The 20,428-nt window shown below is 41.4% G+C and overlaps 1 protein-coding gene across 2 annotated transcripts in view; it reads right to left on the bottom strand.

Moving 5' to 3' along the window:
• Positions 1-1,917: 1,917 nt before the first annotated feature.
• The window catches only part of gabrb2a (gamma-aminobutyric acid type A receptor subunit beta2a), a 30,745-nt gene continuing 12,234 nt past the window's right edge, over positions 1,918-20,428 (bottom strand). Inside the window, exons 4-10 of one of the 2 annotated variants that reach the window (XM_069532187.1) lie at positions 19,672-19,892; positions 11,681-11,763; positions 6,239-6,376; positions 5,808-5,960; positions 4,137-4,381; positions 3,534-3,674; positions 1,918-2,420 (exon numbers count right to left, since the gene is read on the bottom strand). In XM_069532187.1, the coding sequence (XP_069388288.1) occupies positions 2,064-2,420; positions 3,534-3,674; positions 4,137-4,381; positions 5,808-5,960; positions 6,239-6,376; positions 11,681-11,763; positions 19,672-19,892 (1,338 nt within the window). In that variant the 3' untranslated portion in view covers positions 1,918-2,063. The remainder of the gene's footprint in view (positions 2,421-3,533; positions 3,675-4,136; positions 4,382-5,807; positions 5,961-6,238; positions 6,377-11,680; positions 11,764-19,671; positions 19,893-20,428) is intronic. The other variant, XM_069532188.1, reaches the window with a different exon arrangement.

Here is a 20,428-nt window from a genome sequence, read left to right as displayed (position 1 = left end):
CACAGAGTTGAGTCCACTGAGTGTGTCCATATCTATGACCCTCTGCATTAATGTCCCTTGAGGCCAGGGCAAGCGCTCGACCCTGCTCAGACCCTATCCGAGTCCATCCCAGCCCAGACCACTACTGTGGCCTCTGACTACGACTCCACCGCCTCTCCATCTAATATGCATCAAATTGTCCCCAGCTGCAGCCCTCACATATCTCTATTCACCCCTACATTTGCTTCCTTCACTCGCCTGCTCTCTCTCCCTGTGTCTGGTTTAGTTGTTCACTCGCTCGTTCAGACACTTAATCAGCCATGAGCTCGACAGTCAGCCATCAGCCTCACAGTCATGCAGAACACATAAAACCGCCAGCCGTGTACTCTGTTATTTAAGTGATAGACTGAATTGAGTTTTAATTGAATTTAGATACATCCTCATAATTGCTGACAATCATTACACAAGATATTTACAGTCATTATGAAATATTACAATTGGAATTTACAGAAACTTTGTACAAAATATGCCTGACTTCAATGCCTGGATATCGGGGTCCTTGTTAAGTTGTTTCTGGAGAACAAAACATTGACCCAAAAGTCACTGGTGTCTGGAAGTGCTTTAGTATCAGCAAGTAGATGCTTTTAAAGTCCTTTAAAAAGAAAGAAAAGAGAGAAAAGTCCAAAAAGTACAGAGTCAGCAAAGTTGTGAATTGTGTTTTCTTTTTTTTCCTCAGTTAAATTGCTCTTTTCTCTTTTTTTTGTCTGAATGGAACATTTGATCTGTAATTCAACTGCAAAAACAACAACAGAGAACCATTTAAATAGAATAAATTTGTAATATTTACACAATAATGTGAGTATTGATTTATAAAAATGAATCTTCTCTTTTTCTTTAAACATGATTTATGTTTATCTACAGTTTTTTCAAAACAGAAACCTAATCACAATGGAACGCATCATACTTCTATCATTCAATTCTACTGATGATGATTGTGGATTACCATATTTATGCAGCAACTCTGGTTGCAATGAAACTCAGCTCATCTATCAGCAATGTTCTTACACCAGCTTAAGTTGTGTTAAAGCATTTCTCCACCTCGAAAGCTCCTCACACGATGGCAGAAAGTACAGAGGAGTCAAATGTTCTCTTAAAAAAAAAAAAAATCACATGGTGAAATGGACTTGATTCTGTCAGCACAGCAAAAAGCAAAACATAAACTTGACCAAAGTGTCAGTGTCCAACAGTCCCGCTCTTTCACTGGATAATAAAGGACCTTCAACAAAACGAGGAAGCATATTATGTTCAGCATTAGCCCACAGGGATGTCCAGAGAGTAGAGCGCCCCCTGCTGTCCACCTGGTGTCATCCAGCGATGCTCAAAACCACTCACCCAGTTGGGCTGTGCCAAACCAAAGCTGCAGAATGGTAACTGTCACACTAAGCTCAAAGAGTAAAACTAAAAGGCTTTTGCGCTCCATCGTCATTATGACCGAGATGCAAATGAAATCAAACATAAGCATGCTTTTAAAGGATGTTTTTGATATACAGTAATTATAGGAAAATAGACTATCAAGGATGACTCCTTTAAAATCATTTATAAAGCTTTCCTGGATGCAGACAGCTCGGCTACGAAGTAAATAGATACTAAACAAAACAAATCCTTAAAGTATATGCAAACACAAGCATAAATATTTGATCCACAGAGAGTAAGCTACAAATGACAAATATTAGTGATATATTGAAATTCTGGAACAGGCACCATTTCTGTCTTTTTAAAACTTGCTCTTCTTTTTCGAGTGTTTGTCAGTCGTTTTAAGGTGTTTCCCAGTTCCTAAAAAAGTCACTGCTGACTGAAATGTTGGGTGCTGCTGCAGTCCATCCAAAAGTCTTTTGCATTCTCCTTACTTTTTTCTAAAATGAACCAGCTAAAAACGTTGGTGCACTGTTCATCTCTCATTCTCTCACTCACATCTCTCACCGCTCTTTCTTTATTTCTCTCATGTCCCCTAAAACCCTGTCTCCCTTCCCCTCCCCCCTTCTTTGCATTGCCGCCATTAGCTGGCCACCTGGACGCTGCCGGGTTTAATGGACGTAGTAGAGCCAGTAGACCACGTTGAAGAAGGAGAAGACGGTGGGGAAGATCATCCTGGACCACTTGTCAATAGAGTTCACGTCGGACAGGTCTGGGATGTTCACCTTGAGCTGGGAGGCCCGTCTCCGTAGGCGAGACTTCTTCTGGGCGTGGCGCTCCAAGGCGCTGTGGCCATAGTTCTGGCGGGCCATGGCTGCCCTGCGGTACTGCAGCGTCGAGCTATCATAGGCCAGCATGGTGTTGCGGGGGTCGCCGGGTGCTCCCAGGCCCCGGGAAAGATCCCCGGCACCACCCATCTCATTCTTCATTTCCAAGGTGCTGAACAGGATGTTGTCATCAGGAGTCATCTGGATGTAAAAACAGGTGGAGCCATGAGAAGTTACTGCCAAAGGGAAATCTTAGAGTGTCTTCAAATTCTAGTAAAACTATAAACAAGTATAGCTATGATGATCTTAATAATTATTCACTGTGTAAAAAATACTGATGAGGTGCTAGAATGGGCAATGTAAATGAGTCAAAAAGTGTTACTTACATGAAGAATATTTTAAGCACTTTAAAAGCACTAAACAGATTATTGATCATCTGTCAATAGATATCTGAGTGAAAATACGACCACAAGACTATGAGGTAACATTCCTGGAAGAGCACAACGCACTCCACAAACTAATTCTCATGGAGAAATCTTCATTGTCATCTCAGAATTTCAACCAGGGTTTGGTTAAAATTCTGTCGATTCACAAGACAAACTGAATAAAAAAGAAGAAAGCAAAGGAAACAAAATGTGACAGGAGAAGGTTGAGAGAAATAGTAAAGGACTTTGCAAAGATGGAGGAGAGGCTAAAAAGGTTCGGGGCAGGTCAGGAAAGACGTTGTGGGAAGTGAATTCGGATCAACATTTCTTCATCCATAGCCTGACTTCTGAGGAAAAACCAGCCTTAAATCCAATCCTGTCCTGCTGCAAATGGAGCCCATTTGTATTTTGTTGGGTTTATGAAGCGAGGCCACTTTGTTGGCACTATTCATCAAACTATAAATGATCTCTTTCGCTTATCTCACGATCCTTTTTTTCAATTTCTTCACTTAGTTGTAAGAGATTCATCAATTGCCTTTGAGATGTGCAATATTTTTGTCTAAATTATATTATCTTAAGAGAAGCAACTGATATTTTCTTTTTTTCCTTTTTTGCCATATTTGTCAGTTCCCAGTAATTTAGATGCACAGCCCAAGTCAAGATTAAAATTAATGCCTGCAGAAATCAAACTGCTAAGCCATGTTTGTCAGGAAAATGCATGAAGAGCAAACCAAGAGAGGGAAAAACACAATGGTGGGAGTGATGATCAAAGTTGCCTTAAAAATCTATAGAAATCAAAGAAATGCACAAAAACTACAGCATTTTCCTCTGATCTGGGTTGATTCAGATTGATGACATTGTTAGTTTTGACTTTCAAAACCTCCAGTACCTTATTTCTTTGCTCGCCTAGTCCTAATGCGGCATCGTCCACAAAGATGGGATCCCACATCGAGTCATATGCGTCAATTTCCCTCTGTTTCATTCTGGCATACAGAGCATCATCTCTCTGAACTACATTTCCCACCAGCCACTGCAAGCATACAAAATCAGCACTGTTACTTTGGGGAAATCGTAGCTTGCCACACTTAGAAGAAAAGGGTGTTTTATTTTTATGTTGCTGTTGTTCCTGCAACTTTAGCAGCTGAGTCAGATTTAAAGGGAAGGCTGTGGCACCGCAGCCAGAGAATTTTCCCAGGCGCCTTGCCCTTTGAGAGACACAGAAATATGGAGATAAAATAAAAGCCAGTCATTGCTTCTGCATTCACTCTTTCAGATCCTAGTCGGAGTAATAAAGTTGATACAAAAGGCTAAACCAGTGAGAAACGGAGAGCTAGAGCAGGAGTAAAGAGTGCTGATAAAGGTAATCAAGCATTGATCACAGCATCACATTGACCTTGAGAGGAGAAGAAGTTATTTCCTGCCACAGAAACAAACAGACACATTTACCGACACAGCACAGATACCTTTAGAGGAAGTTCCCCTGCACATGTACCTTGTTGGGGTCGGGTCTCAGCTTCTCGTTATTGGCCGTGGCCGCTTTCTCAGCTGCCTTCTTCTGCCGCTGGGGGCCCTGACCGAAGAAGATGTAGTTGACGAAGGCGTACTCCAGCAGGGCCAGGAAGACAAACACAAAGCAGCCCATCAGGTACATGTCAATGGCCTTCACGTAGGGGATCTTTGGGAGCGTCTCTCGCAAGTGGGTGTTGATGGTGGTCATGGTCAGCACCGTAGTGATCCCTGGAGGTCAGCGGAGTCACATGTTTAGAGAGAAAGTCCAATTTTTAGACCCTGTGCATTTTTAACATCATCTGTATGTTAAAAAGTTTGCCTGTAAAAAGCATATATTATATGGCTTTAGAAATGTTGATGAAATTCATGTTCAGACATTCATGGTCTTCAAAGGATGGATCCAGATGATCTTGGTGATCAACTGACTTTTCCACTTGCGTCACATTTGGTTGACATTTTCAGTTTTTTAGAAACTGATTGCTTGTTGAATGTTGAACGAACATTCATGTCCCCCTGAGGATGAATCATGTCAATTTTAGTGGAAAGATATTGTCCAGTACCCTTGACATATACAGCACATGTGAGCTTACAACAAACACTGTGGACCCATATGGATAAAAAGAACACTCGACGCCTCCTGAGACTGAAACTGTGTGTGTGTGTTTATGTTTGCTTCATGAGTAAGGTTTGTATCCGATCATGAATTCAAATGGACACAGAACAAACTGTAGGCGATATAAAAAAGCACAGTGTCACTGTTAACATCTGCTATTAGTCACAGCACGATTCACCTGTTTTTCTTTTTTTTTTGACATGCACACATTGTGTTTGATACATTAGTCATCTGCATGCACAATATGCATTTGGTCAGATTCACACGTATTATAAATAACCCAGCAGCCAGCAGTGTCACTGTAGCATGGAGCCTCATCTCTCACTGGCTGCACTCACTTGCTGCACGTTCTCAGGACGCTGAGAGAGGGCATATCTTTAAATCACGTTATACTGCGAATGCACCGTCTGGGGCTCCAACCCGCATGTGTCCCACTTCACAAAACAAATGGTGTGTGACAACAACGACACACATAAAGCTCAGAGCCATTTCCTCTGCTGCTCTGTGCTGTCATACCGTAGTTAAAGGGAGCTTTGTGGCATCTCATTTTAGTATCAGTGGTAGTTTGACATTGGTGAAAAGCATTGACTCTAATGTTTAAGGTGCATTTAGGCAAATGTTGCCACTTTTCATCTGGCTGTAATTTACTGGGATGCGGCTCTGATAAGCTGGGATCTCCGGCCAATGAGAGCCTCCGATAGACAGACAGCCAGAGAGAAAGACGCTTCAAGGTCGAGCTGCAGCGGCTCCCGCTCTGCATGAGTCATGCATATAGTCATCTCTGAACAACAGACATTTAGCCAGGCAGCCTATCACACACTGCTATCATTCAGAGCTAATGAGAAAAATAGTAAATGCTGTGAAAATAAAGAGTCAAAATAGAGACCAGGCACACGACAAGACACAGTAACATGTGGATGTGAAGCCATTATACATGTGAAAGGCCCTGTGAACATTAAATGGCTCTTTTTATGGTCTGTTATCATTTGGCTTTGGGTTATTTCCCTGGGTCACTGTTCAGCAGTGGCGAGGCAATCCTACCCAGGGCCACTCTGGCAGCTGAGGCATCGTAGTTGATCCAGAAGGAGACCCAGGATAGGATGGTAATCAGGATGGAAGGCATGTATGTCTGCAGGATGAAGTAACCAATGTTCCTCTTCAGTTTGAAGCTGAGGGACAGGCGGGGGTAGGAACCTGAAGGAAGCACACAGAGATAGAAAAATGGGATAGAAATAGATTTTCCTCAATGACACCCACTAAAAGCTATATTTTCCTTGACACGAGGGAGCCTGACATATCCGTCTCAAATACTGACGTCTTTTTGCATGTATTTCAATGTTTTGAAAAAAAGAGCAGATCATGTGCATTGTTTAAAATAAATGTCCCCTTTCCAAATAAACAGTTACTAATGCAACATGAACACCTGCTAATACAAATGAAAAGGACAAATGACAAAGATCACTGTCATTTACCTGTAGAGAAGACCACGTTCTTTGAGATGAGTTTATAGTCGACGATAGAAAACTGAGGCAGCTCTATTCTGTCAACTCCGGACACAGCTCCGTCTCCTCCGCGCCAGTAAAACTCAATATCATCTGTGGTGTAGCCATCTGCAGAGGAGAACCCATATCCAGGACACTTAGAGAAACATTATCATGGTCCATTAATGGTCTGTAATACATCATAACTTAGTGCAGCAGTGTTAGATATCAATGCCAGTAGTTTTAGCCCATTCACTACAAATGGGCCTTTTCTTTGGAGTATTTCCCAGAACAAAGTCGATCTGAGAGGGCACAGGACAATGAAGACGTTTGGAGAAAAAGAAAAAAGAAAAGTTATAAGGTTTGCATCTTGGTCTATTGAATATTGGTCTATTTCCCCTGAAAAAGAGTTTTACCATGTAGGGCCTCTAAAAATAATTAATCTGAGATGTGAAGAATCCCAAAATCTGGAGATGTTAAATGGAAGAGGAAATACTTGAACTTTAAAAAAGGTTGTAAATCACGTTTTAAAGCAAACATACATTCACTGACTTTCCTCCTCAAATAGATAGCCAATGAGTTTGTGACTTGACACCTGCTTCACATTTCTGTCATTAAATTATAAATGCAAAATAAAACAGTCCTGAGTAGGTAATTTAAAATTGTATAATGTTTTGCCATTGATGTGTTTAAGTGTTTGCTTGAAGCTTTGGAAACATTAATGACTTGGCTGTTAATCTCTATAAACGGATTCTGCATTGGAATACAGAGAATCTGTGGGTCTTCTGGTTTCAGTTTCTATTTCAACCAATCACGTTTGAGAGGACTTTGGTTGTCCCAAAAAGGGCAGAACACATTGACAGAAATGCATCTGCAGTCATATTCAGATAGTAGCTGTTAATAGAGATTAGCTAAAATGTTGCCTGAGATAAAACAACAACAAAAGGTAACAATGTTTGTTTTGTGCAAAGAAAGGTTGGACATTCGAAACTCGTCAGACTGTAAATCTTGTACGGTGAATGGAATTGTGCCAGATATTCATCATTAGATGATAACAGATGACTGTCAAACATAAAGCATATAAGAAAAAATATATATATATATTAAGGATGTTAGCAGCTGGGATAGTGTGGCTGGTATTGTTTTCTCTCTCACTGTGTGTGTGTGTGTGTGTGTGTGTGTGTGTGTGTGTGTGTGTGTGTGTCGTATGTTGGAGTCTTTTCTCTTCTTTGCTACATCATCAATACAAACGATTCACATAACCAAACATTTTAGCCACATGTTCATTGTGATGGATCAGCATGCCAAGCTGGATTGTTTTGACAACCTTGTAATATAGAATATGTGTGGAGTTTGCATGTTCTCCCTGTGTCTGTTGGAGTTTTCTTTGGATAGTCCACCTTCTCCCAGAGTCCAAAGACATTCAGAGGAGAGTTTGTTAATGGGAGACTCTAAATTGTCCATAGGTGTGAATGTGAGTGTTGATTGTCCTTATATATCAGCCCTGGGATACACTGGAGTCCAGGATGTAACCTCCCGTCCCGTATCTTTGTGTGTTCTGGGGAATGGTTTCTACTAATGTAATTAGAGACCATTAAATTATGACATTATGTATGGTGTGTCATAAACCATATGTTATGTATGCTGAAGCAGAATATCTGCAAGAAAAAAAGAAGTAACTGTAATGAATACAAAAGTCCAACAAATGTGAAGAGCAGCTGCATCACTCTGCAAAATCAGGTCATTCTTCCATCTTGAAGCACGTTTAAGTCGGGACAAACACATGCTGCTTTAAAGCTACACACCACTGCGAGCAGCAGAGATTTGGAGCATGATGTGTTTGGTGCCCAAACATGATGTGTTTGGAAAGTTGCAGTCAGGGGACTCCAGTGTTCTTCCTCCGCTGGGTTCTACAGTGTCTGCCTCACACTCCAAATAGAGACAGTAACCTATTCAGATGTGATAAATAATTAAATTCAGAGGCTTTGATTTTTAAAAATTAACACATAATTCTTCGCTGTCGTGGCGTTGACATTAAAAGTGAAGCTGTACACGATGTTAATGTTGGGTTTTTACTGGTTGGACGGGAGGCTAACTACAAGGACCATGACAATAAAAACGGCCCATAAAGCAGGGACGGGTTGCCGCCAAGGGGGGACTGGTCCAAGCTGAAGTATTATTGGCCCCTGAAATCCCCCGTTTCTATCAATAACCTTTATTTTTTTTATCGCTCACTAGCAATACTAACACTAAATATGACATTTTTTTTACAAGCTTTTTTTGAAGAACACAATGTGCTGGAACAAGAAACAGTTTTCAGAATATTTCCAATAATGTGTGTCTTTGAAAAAGTGATTGAGCCAACAGTAAAAATGGAACAACTCAAATGTGCCTATAACTGAATCAGGAATTGTGCATGAACATGGTCCCCATGTATAAATTGTGGCCCCTTGATGGCCCCTGATTTAGAAAAATCCTAGATCCACCATTGCTGTCATTCTTTTGCTGATGTTGGTCCGGTAATGTAAGCTCCATCTTGCATCAATGATATTGAGGGTTTGAGTTATTTTTATATTTACAACAAATCACATGTAGCATCATTGTGTTATCCTATCTCCCTATAATGTCTGATTTAAACTGTGGCTCTCTGCTCAGTGCCCATAAATTGATATATATGTACACCAATGGGCAATAACAATAAAACCAATAACTGCTTTTAATGTTGTGACTGATCGTGTATATATTTATATCTTAAAGCTCATACTTTATTTCTGTCACTCACTCAGCCCAGGAGGAGTGCACTGATGACATCTTCCTGAAATCATAAAGAGACAATGGTGAAGAACTAAGGGAGCTATAAAACATGACTGACCAGTTATGTAGAGGCCATAAAATGTTCCACTCTGGCAGAACCTCCCTTTCTCAAACACGTCCTGATCTGGGCTCGTCATGGTTGATCAGCGCTGAACTGAGCTGCACTTCATAACAGCAGCCCGGTGGACTCGGCTTTAATTGGGGTGACGTGGGGTTGCACAAGGCGAGGATGATCACAATGCTAACTGTATCTACCGGTGAACATTTTCAGCATCAACCATGTTACGCTCCACAGCTGCACCAGTGATTCAGTTTATGTGTTTTATTTCACACTAGCAGGAAAATGCAAAACTGAAAGAGTGATGATTTGGAAATCATTGACAGTGTTTGCTTGTGTGATGGAGCTCCACTGTTGATAGAAAACTATTAGAACTACATTAATGAGCTACAGCAGTGCAGTCTGTGCATATTCCATCATTGCTTTCACCCCTGCAGTGTGTATAATGATGGAGGACTGCACCCCAAAATGAGAATCTAACACATCGGTATCGCCCCCTGGTGAACGGTTGGGACATGGACCAAACTAAATAGTCAAAGTACAAATCTTTCTCAAAGATGGTTTCTGTCATTTCAGGACATTCTTATCACACTGATGTATGTTAAAGTGTTTCTGGTCATCTTGGTTTTAATTAGTTATTTAAGTTGTAAATAATAACAGGGTGATTGACAGCTAATATTGGCGCGATCACTACTGCACTGAGGAGGTGTCGTCCATCTTTATATAAAGTCTATGGTTTGAACACAAATACTGTAGTTTTATTTCGCATTAAGAACACATACGTCATCCTGCTGGTGTGAATATCCATTACATTGACCAATGTGCAGTACATGAACAATATGTAACTTCAGCTGCTCGGGGTCTCCCAATCAAAACACTAACAAAAGACCTAGTTTGATGACACCATGTAGCAGTGTGGGATCAAGGCAGTTATTGTTTTCCCCACCATTGCCAACTCCTGACAACACTCTTGTTGATGTTCATATATTTAAGAATTCTACATTTTATTCATGTTACGCAGCAAACAGCAATGAATAACTGTGATCCATTGACAAACAACTGGCTAGCTGTGTTTTTCCTCGGTCATACTCTGTTTCCCCCGGACGTTAAAGCAGATATGACTGAACTAAAAGGCGAAAAAAATTAATTATCCCATTACCTTGAAATTGTAACATTGTTGGAAACATTTTGGATCATGTCAGTACACAAGTCATATAAATATATAACATAGATATAGCTGTTAGACATTTTAATTTAGAATGGTTGCACAATAAAATATTTAAGTTGCTAAAAGCTTCAGCTTAAGTGTTTTAGTAAATTATTTAGCCTTTTTATAAAATATAGACAAAACAAATTGAATGAGATCTATATATAAAGATTTTCACTGATCGGCCACAACATTAAAACCAATTACCTGATCGGTGTGCATGTGTATGTGTGCAACGGATCCCTGGTATTAGAGGGGTAGAAGATTCAATTATTGCTCAGCCTGAGCAATATGAGGCCAGTGGCCTGAGTCACAGCAGTGAGCTGCTGATGTATCAGAGGATCTGGGGTTTTAAGACTTGTGTCTGTTAAAAATGCATCAAGTTTATTAAGGGAAGTGAGAGTTCTCTGGGCTCATTAGTCTGAATAAAATAGCATGCTCTGGCATGTAGCGATTCCAGCGTCAAAACCGTTGCCAGTTAATCCATATGAGAGCAGATACTGCTTGGTGATCAAAACTGGAGCTGTGTGTGTGTCCGTGCGTGTTAGTGTGTGTGTGTGTGTGTGTGTGTGTGTGTGTGTGTGTGTGTGTGCTGCCTTAGCAAGAAGGAGGAGAAAAAAAGAGAGTATGAGTGATGGTGAGAGAGATAAAAAAGACTTGGAGAAAAACAGAAGAGGATGAGACTGTGCAAAGAAACAGGAGGAGGAATGAAGAGAGAGGAGCAGCGAGAGGTGGTTCTGACCCGCACTGTTTTTGTGCCGCTTAACGCTGCTGGCAATAGTGTGATCAAACCCAGAAAGACTCAGCCCTACACCACATCCCAGCCCCATAATCCTTTTCTCTGGGGACCCAGATAAAACACGCAGAGGACCTCATCTTTTTCTCTCATGTTCCTCCACGCTCCCTCCCTCCCTTGACTCGAGAACACCGGATCACGTACAATTACAAACTCCGTGTGAAATGAGCTCTTTGTAGCGCGCAAACATGGAGGCAGATTCAGGAGAAAGCGGCACACAACAGCCACAATCAGCACGGCCCTGAAACGCTGGACCTAATCAGGCTCCTCCATGCCTTGGGAAGCTGTTGCAGCTGGAGTTGAATTAATTAGGCGGGATGTTATCAGTCAGTGAGCCATTAGTGATGTTCCTCTTCTTGATGTGTATCTCTTGATGTCTCATCAGCCTTTCTCAGCATTTTACATGCAGCCTTATCTACCTTCCCTCTACCTCGCCGCCACTGGACCAGCAGACTGTTTTCAGACCAGACTCCAGGGCTGCATGTGTATGTGGGATCTGTTTAATTCTACGTTCATGTGTGGGCGTGAGAGCTGGTTGTCAGGGACAACGGTACTTACAGCTTTCGATCTCCAGGGTGCAGTTTTGCTCGTCTAGAGGGTAGCGACGCAGGTCCATCATGCAGGCTGCAGTAGTGGTGATCCTACAGACGCAGAGTGGGATGAGAAAATACAGGATTTACCATCAGAGAGCCGGTTGAGGACGCCAGGAACTGCCCCATTCATTTTATTCGATACACACGTCAAAGCATGATATTAAAGACCAAACATGAAACTATGAGAACAACAGGGTTAAATAGAGAAACTTAATCTAATCAAATGCCATTTTTCAAATCTTAGAAAGATGGAAGATTTAATATGTATTTCTTGTTCTAAGGATCTTAAAAGAGACGTCCTGCTGATCCCTGCTTTTCCTTAACATTCCCCATTTTATGTTAAAACCCCTCTCTACTGTACCCTCACTCCAGCTCTTGGCACTGCTGGCCTCCAAAACTGCAAAGAAAAAAAATGGTCCGTCTTCCCTCACATTCAGCCTCAGAGACCAGTTTATTGTTGGTTTGATGCCCCCCCTCACAGTTTTATCATTTTTATCCTCACCCTGTTTTTTCTTCTATTTCGTTTGGTTCTAAATGTTGGATTTTTGCTTCTATTGTGCTCTGCTCACAAGTAGAAAAGACATACTGACCAAGACTTTATCACTGTTTCAAATAAAGGGTTAAAGAATAGAAAATAATATGAATTTACTTGCCAGCTGTTTTTGTATTTCTACAAGCAAAATATTTTCTTTTCCATCAAAACACAAATTGTGATATATAATCTGCCTTTGGTCATGAATTTGCTGCATTTTAATCCCAGGGTCCAAACAGAAAACAAAATAAATATTCATAAAAATCAAAATAAATAATAACTATTTCCACTCATAAGTAGATAGAATAAATAACAGGGTTCAAAGAGCAACCGAGTGTGAGTCGGTCACGACAGACAGGTTCACCCAGAGCAACGCACTTTGTGCTACACACGACAAGTTGGCATGAGCTGAGACAGACTGGCACCCGGTCATGCCAAACCCCTGAGGCCATCTGAGAGAGACAGGGACTAAATCTATAACATCCAAGACTGGTAAGACAAACCAGTACACGTACACACACACACACACACACACACACACACACACACACACACACACACACACACACACACACACACACACACACACACACTGATTGATATATAAGAAGTATTTGTCGTGACCTTGGGTTCTCTCTTGTCATTGCTGGTTACTGTCAGCTCATCAGTTTACTGCTTTAGTGGTACACCCATTCATATATGAGATTGTGAGCACTCTGACCTCGACCAACCACTGGAAGTTATTAATAGTAAAATAGATGACACCAAATATAAAATAACAAAAATTAACCCCATCGTTTTTACTTATTTTGATCCCGACAAGTCTTTAATTTAAGTAAAAGAATTCTGCTACGGCATCAGTTTAACTTGTTTCTATTAACAATCAACTTGTTAAAAGAATTGTGTCTTTATTATGAAAATCTCTCTTTTGTAAGATGATACAAAAACAACTTGGTGCTAATGGGAACAGTTTGGGCTTTCAGAAAAAAGTAATATTGTTTATTATTATTATTTAACACAGTGATCTTATAACCCCCAAGGACTACTGTATACTATAATATATATATATGCACCTGTGTGTGTGTGTTATGTGATATGTTTGTGCTGGTGTTTTTTTTTGCTCTGTGTGCATTTGAGAAATGATTCAATCTATACTTAGCAAATCAGAATAAACTGTTCATTGAGCAGTAAAAACTAAATCACAATATCGTTCCTCTCGTAGCTTCAGCTCATCCTGAAGAGTGCTTTGTCTTTAATAATTGAGAGCAAAGTTTATTTGAAATCCTTCTACATAAGACTTGCAGTTCCCCTGGGCCCAGCCTGGCAAGTTGGGGATTTCATTTTTTGAGATGTGGAGATGCAGAGTCTCTCTCTCTCTCTCTCTCTCTCTGTCTCTCTGCCTCTTCTTTTTCTTTTTCTCTGGGCTCTTATGTAAGCGCCAGTTAGCAAGGCCATGGTGCACTGGGGGATTAACACAGGAGTCTAATTTCTGTCCTAGTTTACCTCTTCTATGGCCCCAACTTACTGGGGATGTTGCGCTCGCCCAGAAAGTCACTCATCACTCACCGTCATCACCACCACTAAATCATGGCGGTGGCAGAGGAAGCACAGGGGAAGAGTGGAAATGAGGCCAAAATGGCAGGGGTAAAAATAACAGCCTATTTATAGCCCACCTACATCATCAGCAGAAGTCTCCGAGCTTTTTTGTCTGAAACTCCGCATCACTGATCAAGAGCAGCTACACTGCATCCGCCGGCCGGCCTAATGTGTCCGATACCCACGCATAACAACAAATAAACAGCCAATGAGGAGCAAGGAGGAGAGATGGGTGAGGATTTTCCTGCATGATTCCCTCCCTGTCTTCACCTCTCCTCCTCCTCCTCCTCCTCCTCATCGTCATCTTCGCTGCAGCTAAATTCTGCCGAGGTCCTCTGCAGCAGCAGCAGCAGCATTAGCAGCAATGATCATGAAGCATAGGCTTGCTTGCTCTTCGTCAGGGGCAAGTCCCTCTCTCTCATCCCAACCTGCCGGAGGAGAGGCCACGCTCTGGCAGATCACGCAGATTCAAACACGCTACATTTGCTTTGCGCCGAAGCTAATAGGACACAGAGTTCTAAAAAAATAGAGGCTGTTTTGGGGTTTTTTTCACTCTCACTCTCCCCGTGCATGTTCCCTCACAGTTCAGGTCAGGCTGTGTGTGTGTGTGTGTGTGTGTGTGTGTGTGTGTGTATGTGGACCCCCCCTAAGGGCAGCCTGTGCACCTTTATTCCAAATGACCTTGTTTACGGACATAACACAACCACCACGAGTTCCCAGACAGAATCTCATTTCGAGGGAGCTTCTCTGCAGAGACCCGATAGGTTTTTTTTGTGTTTTTTTTGCAAGCAGGTTAAAAACCTGTGCAGCCTTTAATTAAACTCACACGTTAGTAAGTAGACATTGGAGTGAAGTTAGAAGTTAAATTAAGATGGAGAGGCTCCCTCCATTTTGGATCGAGAGGCCGTGTTGAGCTGAGGAAACATGGCACGAAGGACTGTCTCTCTCTCTGCTCAGGCACTGTTGCCAAATTTGAAAAAAATCAAATGACTGCAATTGTGTTAACAAAGAGGCTCCTGTGTAGCCTCCAAATCAGAGAAGTTTCTTCATTCCAACATGCAGGTGCATTCAAACAACTTACACACAAAGCGCCCTGCCTGATCAGAGCTTTGAGGGGAAGATGGATAACATTGTAGGTGATGCTAAAGCCCGTATTGATGGTATTGACAGAAAAAAGGGGGGCTTATTTAAATCCCTCTCTCCCTCCACTCAGCAGCTTTCTCCTCCTGGCCATGCGATGTCATCTATTGAGCTGCATAGTGGAACACTCCTCGCCCTGACAAAGGAGGACGTCAGTCTCCGAAGCACAAAGATGTGTCCTCTCACGAAAGGAGCCACAATACTCAAAGAGAGATGGAGAGGGGAGAGAGAGCGAGAGAGAGCGAGAGAGAGAGGGAGGGGAGGGATGAGGGAGAATCCTAATAATTTCTCCATTTTGAATGAAGTCTGACCTTCACGTCTCTTTCTTTTCTTTCTGGTTCTCCCTCTTCCCTCAGTCCCTCTCTGTGAATTTTGAGCGACATGCATCAGGAGTCATGCACTGAATGTCTCTCTCTCTCTCTCTGTCTCCCGGCATAAAATGAAAAGCTAAGTGGGGTTTGTGTTTTTTCCTGTTGTGTGTGAGTGTGTATGTGAGCGTGTGTGTGTTACTGCAGCCGGGTGGTATGTGTGTTATTGGCTGAGCCTTTTCAGGGGCTGGGTAATTAGATCAGACTGCCTCTCCCCGAGAGTCAAACCGAGCTCTAAAGTGACAGTTGGGAGCACTGTTGTAATTTTCTGCTCCTCCTGATAATTGAAGACCGTGGATTTTGGCAGGACCGGGATGCACTGCATATCCAGGGAACAAGGAGTAAACAACACCCTCACCCTTCCTCCTCCACGTGCACCCCAAAAATAACACTCGCCCACTTGCAAACACCCACCCACAGACACAGATCCTACACACACACACACACACACACACACACACACACACATCTAAAGCCTCTTGCAAACTAAACAACGCTCTCATCTATTGGTGCTCCCCAGGTACAGTGTTAGCTGATTTCAGTTAGTTCAGTACAAATCCACTTTCACCTCTGAGGCCAATAATATGTTTACTTTTATCACATATTATGCAACAATTTAGTGAGACAACAACGCTCTTATGGTTCCAGATATTCACCAGCATTTAAGGTTCAAAAGAAGGAAAACAACCCGTGAAACAATGCAGAAGACTTCATTCATTCATGGTTTTTCATGTTGTTAAAAACATCAAATTTAAAGTGATTGTATATTGTTAAAAGACAAGACATTAGTCTGGTTTGAGAACAGTGTGTCTTGGCTTGTGATTCAAAGTTTAGTCCAACATATCCTGACTTTAGCCTGACATAAAGTTAGCGTGGTGCTGTAATTTTTGTCTCCATGAAAATGAATACAATAAAAAATATATCAATTCTGAACTGGAGGAATTTTAATGATTTCATTACTTTTCGGAGGAAAATATTGTATTTTAAACTCAACAGCCCTGTGTACAGATCTCACATGTAAAACATATGATCAAGAATAGAATAGAATACAAATCATGATTGTCTGCTTGGCTACAAACAGAATGAATGCAATTAATGTGATTCATTCTGTTCCAGCTCAAGCAACAGTTAATACTATTTATATATGATATGAATATCACTAAATCAGTGACTAGAATGGTACTCACAGAGCTCATACTTTCACTTAGCCCCCTTGTGAAACCACATTTAAATTCACTAGATCCAGATTTTTATTTGGATCTGCACCAAATTTCACACACTCGTAAATATCAGTCTCCTTAACATGCCCATTTTTCCCATTAAGATCCCTTGATTATTCTCTGAAAACACTGAAATATTTCACAGTGTTAAAGAAATTGAAAACAAATTCCTGTATCCGCACCAAAATTGTTTTGGTTCTCCCTGACTCAAATCACATTCTTCGCCCAAGTTGTGTGGAAATCCACCCGGTAGTTTTTGTGTAATTCCGCAGACTAACAAACAAACCAATCAACACACAAACAGACAGGGGTGAAAACATAACCTCCCTGGCAGTGGTAATAACAATTAAAAATTCTAACTTTGACAGGGGTTATTCTATGTATGTCCACTGATGATAATGACTGTAAATAAATTCATAGCCCAGCAGATAATGATGCAGGCGGGCACTCAGGATGGGTCTCTGAAAGGACATGTGTGCGTTCACACACATCTTGTTGTCCCGTTGAGGACGCTGTGTCTTCTCTCACTTAGCCATCTCCTCCACTTCCACTAAAGCCCTGCTGTTGCAACCAGCCGGCCCGTCTCTACACGTATGTGTCAGCGTGCTCACAGTGCACAGGCATCTGGCCGGGCTGACTCTGACAGCAGCTTGTGTCTGGACTTGCTAGCATCAAATAAAACCTTGACCAAACCCACGAACCAAATAATGGAGGAGCCGGCAGGCACCGGCACAGACAAGGACAACGTATTGGAGGTAACAACCACATCTCTCTGCTGCACGCACACCCTCAAATTTTACAACAACCCTCCTACAGCCCCCATTGCTTTGTGTGTGTGTGTGTTGGGCTTGAGTCAGAGCATTATAAATGACATTTTGTAAGTGTTGAAACAAAATGTAGTGATGAATAATCTGGTGCAGTGCAGATACTTAAATTTTTTAAGCAGTCTTTGCGCAAGACGGACATTTCAGTCTAGAGAGAGAATGAGTGAATGCTGCAACATCTTGAATTAGCAACAATAATCTCATCTTTTAAATACGGACACTAATCTGAGATCATTAGCATGCGCATGCACACACACACACACAAAGAGGAGGCGACAGATCAGAGGAGGCAGCAGTACAGTGATGGACGAGCTGTGCTAGCCTGTGCAGTGCAAATACAGATTCAGTGTTTGTATTGAACTGCTACATTATTGATTATAAGATATCAATTATGGATGACAGTCTCCTCAGAGGCATCACAGTCCAACAGCACAAAGAGATGTCTTGTAGACGGGCTGAACCATCCTGCAGAATCACACTCAGTTTGGCTGTTGGTACCGCCCTGCTTCATTATTGATCACAGCCAATCAATTATTGCCGCAGATGAGGGAACGTGAAAGACTTAAATATGAAGGTATAGACCTCCTATACACAGCCATTAAAGACAAACTGGCTTTGTTGCATGCACCAAAGTCACTTCTGGAAATGGGAACATTGCGGAAAAGCAAAAAAGAAACTGCGCTGATTCCTGACTATTAACTGTCACAAGTCTCATGTGTTTCACAGCTATAACCAAAGACTCGTGGTATTTTTTGTTTCGTTTGTCTTTAATGAGCAAAAGATGCTAAGCTCTGGAAATACTTGCATTCTTATCCTAGATCCAAGACCAAGCACTAGCATTAACTAGCACCCGATCCTGGATCTGAGAACTTACACAAGCACGAAATTCAGACTACATCCTTAATAATACATTTTTATTTCCTGCAAAGGACAAATATGAAGGTTTAAGTGGCATCTAGCAAAAGAGTGAGCTCCTTGATCCTCCCTATACACGTTAGTAGTAAAAACCACATTGACAAGTAACAAAAAAACACAAAAGGCCTCTATCTTGAGCCAGGCTTTGATTTATGTGCTCTGGGCTACTGGAGAAAACCCCCTATGTAGATACAAGACCTCTGAACCAATGAGAACACAATAATTATTATTATTATAATTATTATTATCTGTTTCTGCCTCTAGCTCCCTCTTAATCTAACACACTGGTCCTTTAAAATGAAAACGATCTGCATCCAGGTGAGCGTTAAGCCATCACCAGTATTCTCTGTGCATACTAACACAACTGACACATCAACATGCATGTTAACTGGGCCTGTGCATTTTGTAGCTTTATAACATATAGTATTTAAATGCATAACAGCTGATAGCAAAGTCAACAAGGTCTAACTCGCCATCCATGTTGTATTTGATTGTAGTGTGGCGAATCAGGGAAGGAGACAGTTGATGGGTCTGGTTGGTTAGACAGACAGACCGCTCAATAAGAAGTTGAGCTGACAAGTCTTTGACAGAATCTCTGTATTTTAAGTCCGTATATAAAATAAAATGTTTTGTGGGAAAAAAGTGACATACTGTAGCTTTAAATAAAACTTTTTTATTTATATATTGCATTAGACTTAAACAGCATTGTAAATGCATTCTTCTGTTAAACATATATTACTCAATTATTACAGTTTTATTTGCTTTTACTCTTTTTAAATCCTATTTATGTGTTTTCCTTTATATTGCATTGGGCCTTATGTTGTCATGATGCCTCTTTTATCTACACTGTAAATGTCCATGTTGTTTAAAGGTGCTACACAAAGAAACCTTCTCTGCCTTGTCCTGTTTTCTACCTTCCAAAACCTTTGGCTATAAAACCCTGATATAAACTACATTAGTTTTAAATGCACCTTTGTCTATAATTGTCCCTTCTTGAAATTCCATCTCTTCTGTTGTCAGTTTTTTCGAGCCAACACTTAACTTGATTTTCTTGCTCATCTTTATTTTTCTTGGCAAACCTGGATTTGTTTAATGTCAACCTGACTGCACATTTTCCATTAGGGTCATTTTATCAATGTCAGTTGTGTTCAGATCTTAAATGCTCCTCCTCCAATGCAACACAATCATCTAGTTTAAAGGAAACTGTGTCATAAAAACTAAGAGCACTGATTGTTCTTATTCTTAATTAAATTTTTAAATAAAGCCTGGGTCAAATATAATGCATTAAATGCGATCACATTACTTAACTATGCATCATGTCCAACTTGACATCATAGGAAGGGCAGATGTAAAAGACTTACCTGAGTCCGTAAAGCACCGTGCCGTCAGGGTGGAGACGGATCATCCTGTTCTTGACCGTGACCCCGTGGACGAAGGACTTCTTGTCGTTGAGGAAGTAGGTGTCAGGGACCCACAGCTGATCCGCCACTCTGTTATCCAGAGTCAGGTTGTAGGCGATCTCAGAGTAGGACAGACGCTTGTCCCGCCATGCTTGCTGGAAGTACATCGTCAAGGTGTAGTCCTGGAGGACAGAGAAGGAGAGAACGTTTAGTGAAGATCATAGTGCAGGACTACGACAATGAGAAACTAAGGATCAGCAATGCTGGAGTTGATTGTGCTTTAAAGGAGACATATTGTTCTTTTTCAGTTTTTAGCTTTCCTTCTCTGAAAACACTGCCCCTGAAACGCCTTGTCTGGCCGATACTTCCTGGGATCCGTGATGTCACATAATATCACAATTCCCCATGTTTGCCTCATGCACCGCCAGTTGCTAGTCTGCTACTACCCTGACAAACCCAGGTGAAGAAAGAGCAGAGGCTAACAGTTCGTGCACATGTTGGAGGGCTTGACCATTCACAACAGAGTGGCCCAGCTAGCCAATCAGAGCAGACTGGGCTTCATCAGAAGGAGGGTGTTTAAGAGACAGACGCTAAATCCAAGTGTTTCAGACAGATGCTGACAAGAGGAGCTGCAGCAATGGACAGTATGAGGAAAGTGTTTTCCAAGCATGTAAACCATTTCAAGTAATAAATCAAAATCTATTTATAAAGCTGAATA

This window comes from Paralichthys olivaceus, chromosome 9 (genome assembly GCF_024713975.1).
Source record: "Paralichthys olivaceus isolate ysfri-2021 chromosome 9, ASM2471397v2, whole genome shotgun sequence".
Taxonomy (NCBI): domain Eukaryota; kingdom Metazoa; phylum Chordata; class Actinopteri; order Pleuronectiformes; family Paralichthyidae; genus Paralichthys; species Paralichthys olivaceus.
Note: the sequence above shows the minus strand (reverse complement) of the source record. Positions and strands in the feature narration are given on the sequence as shown.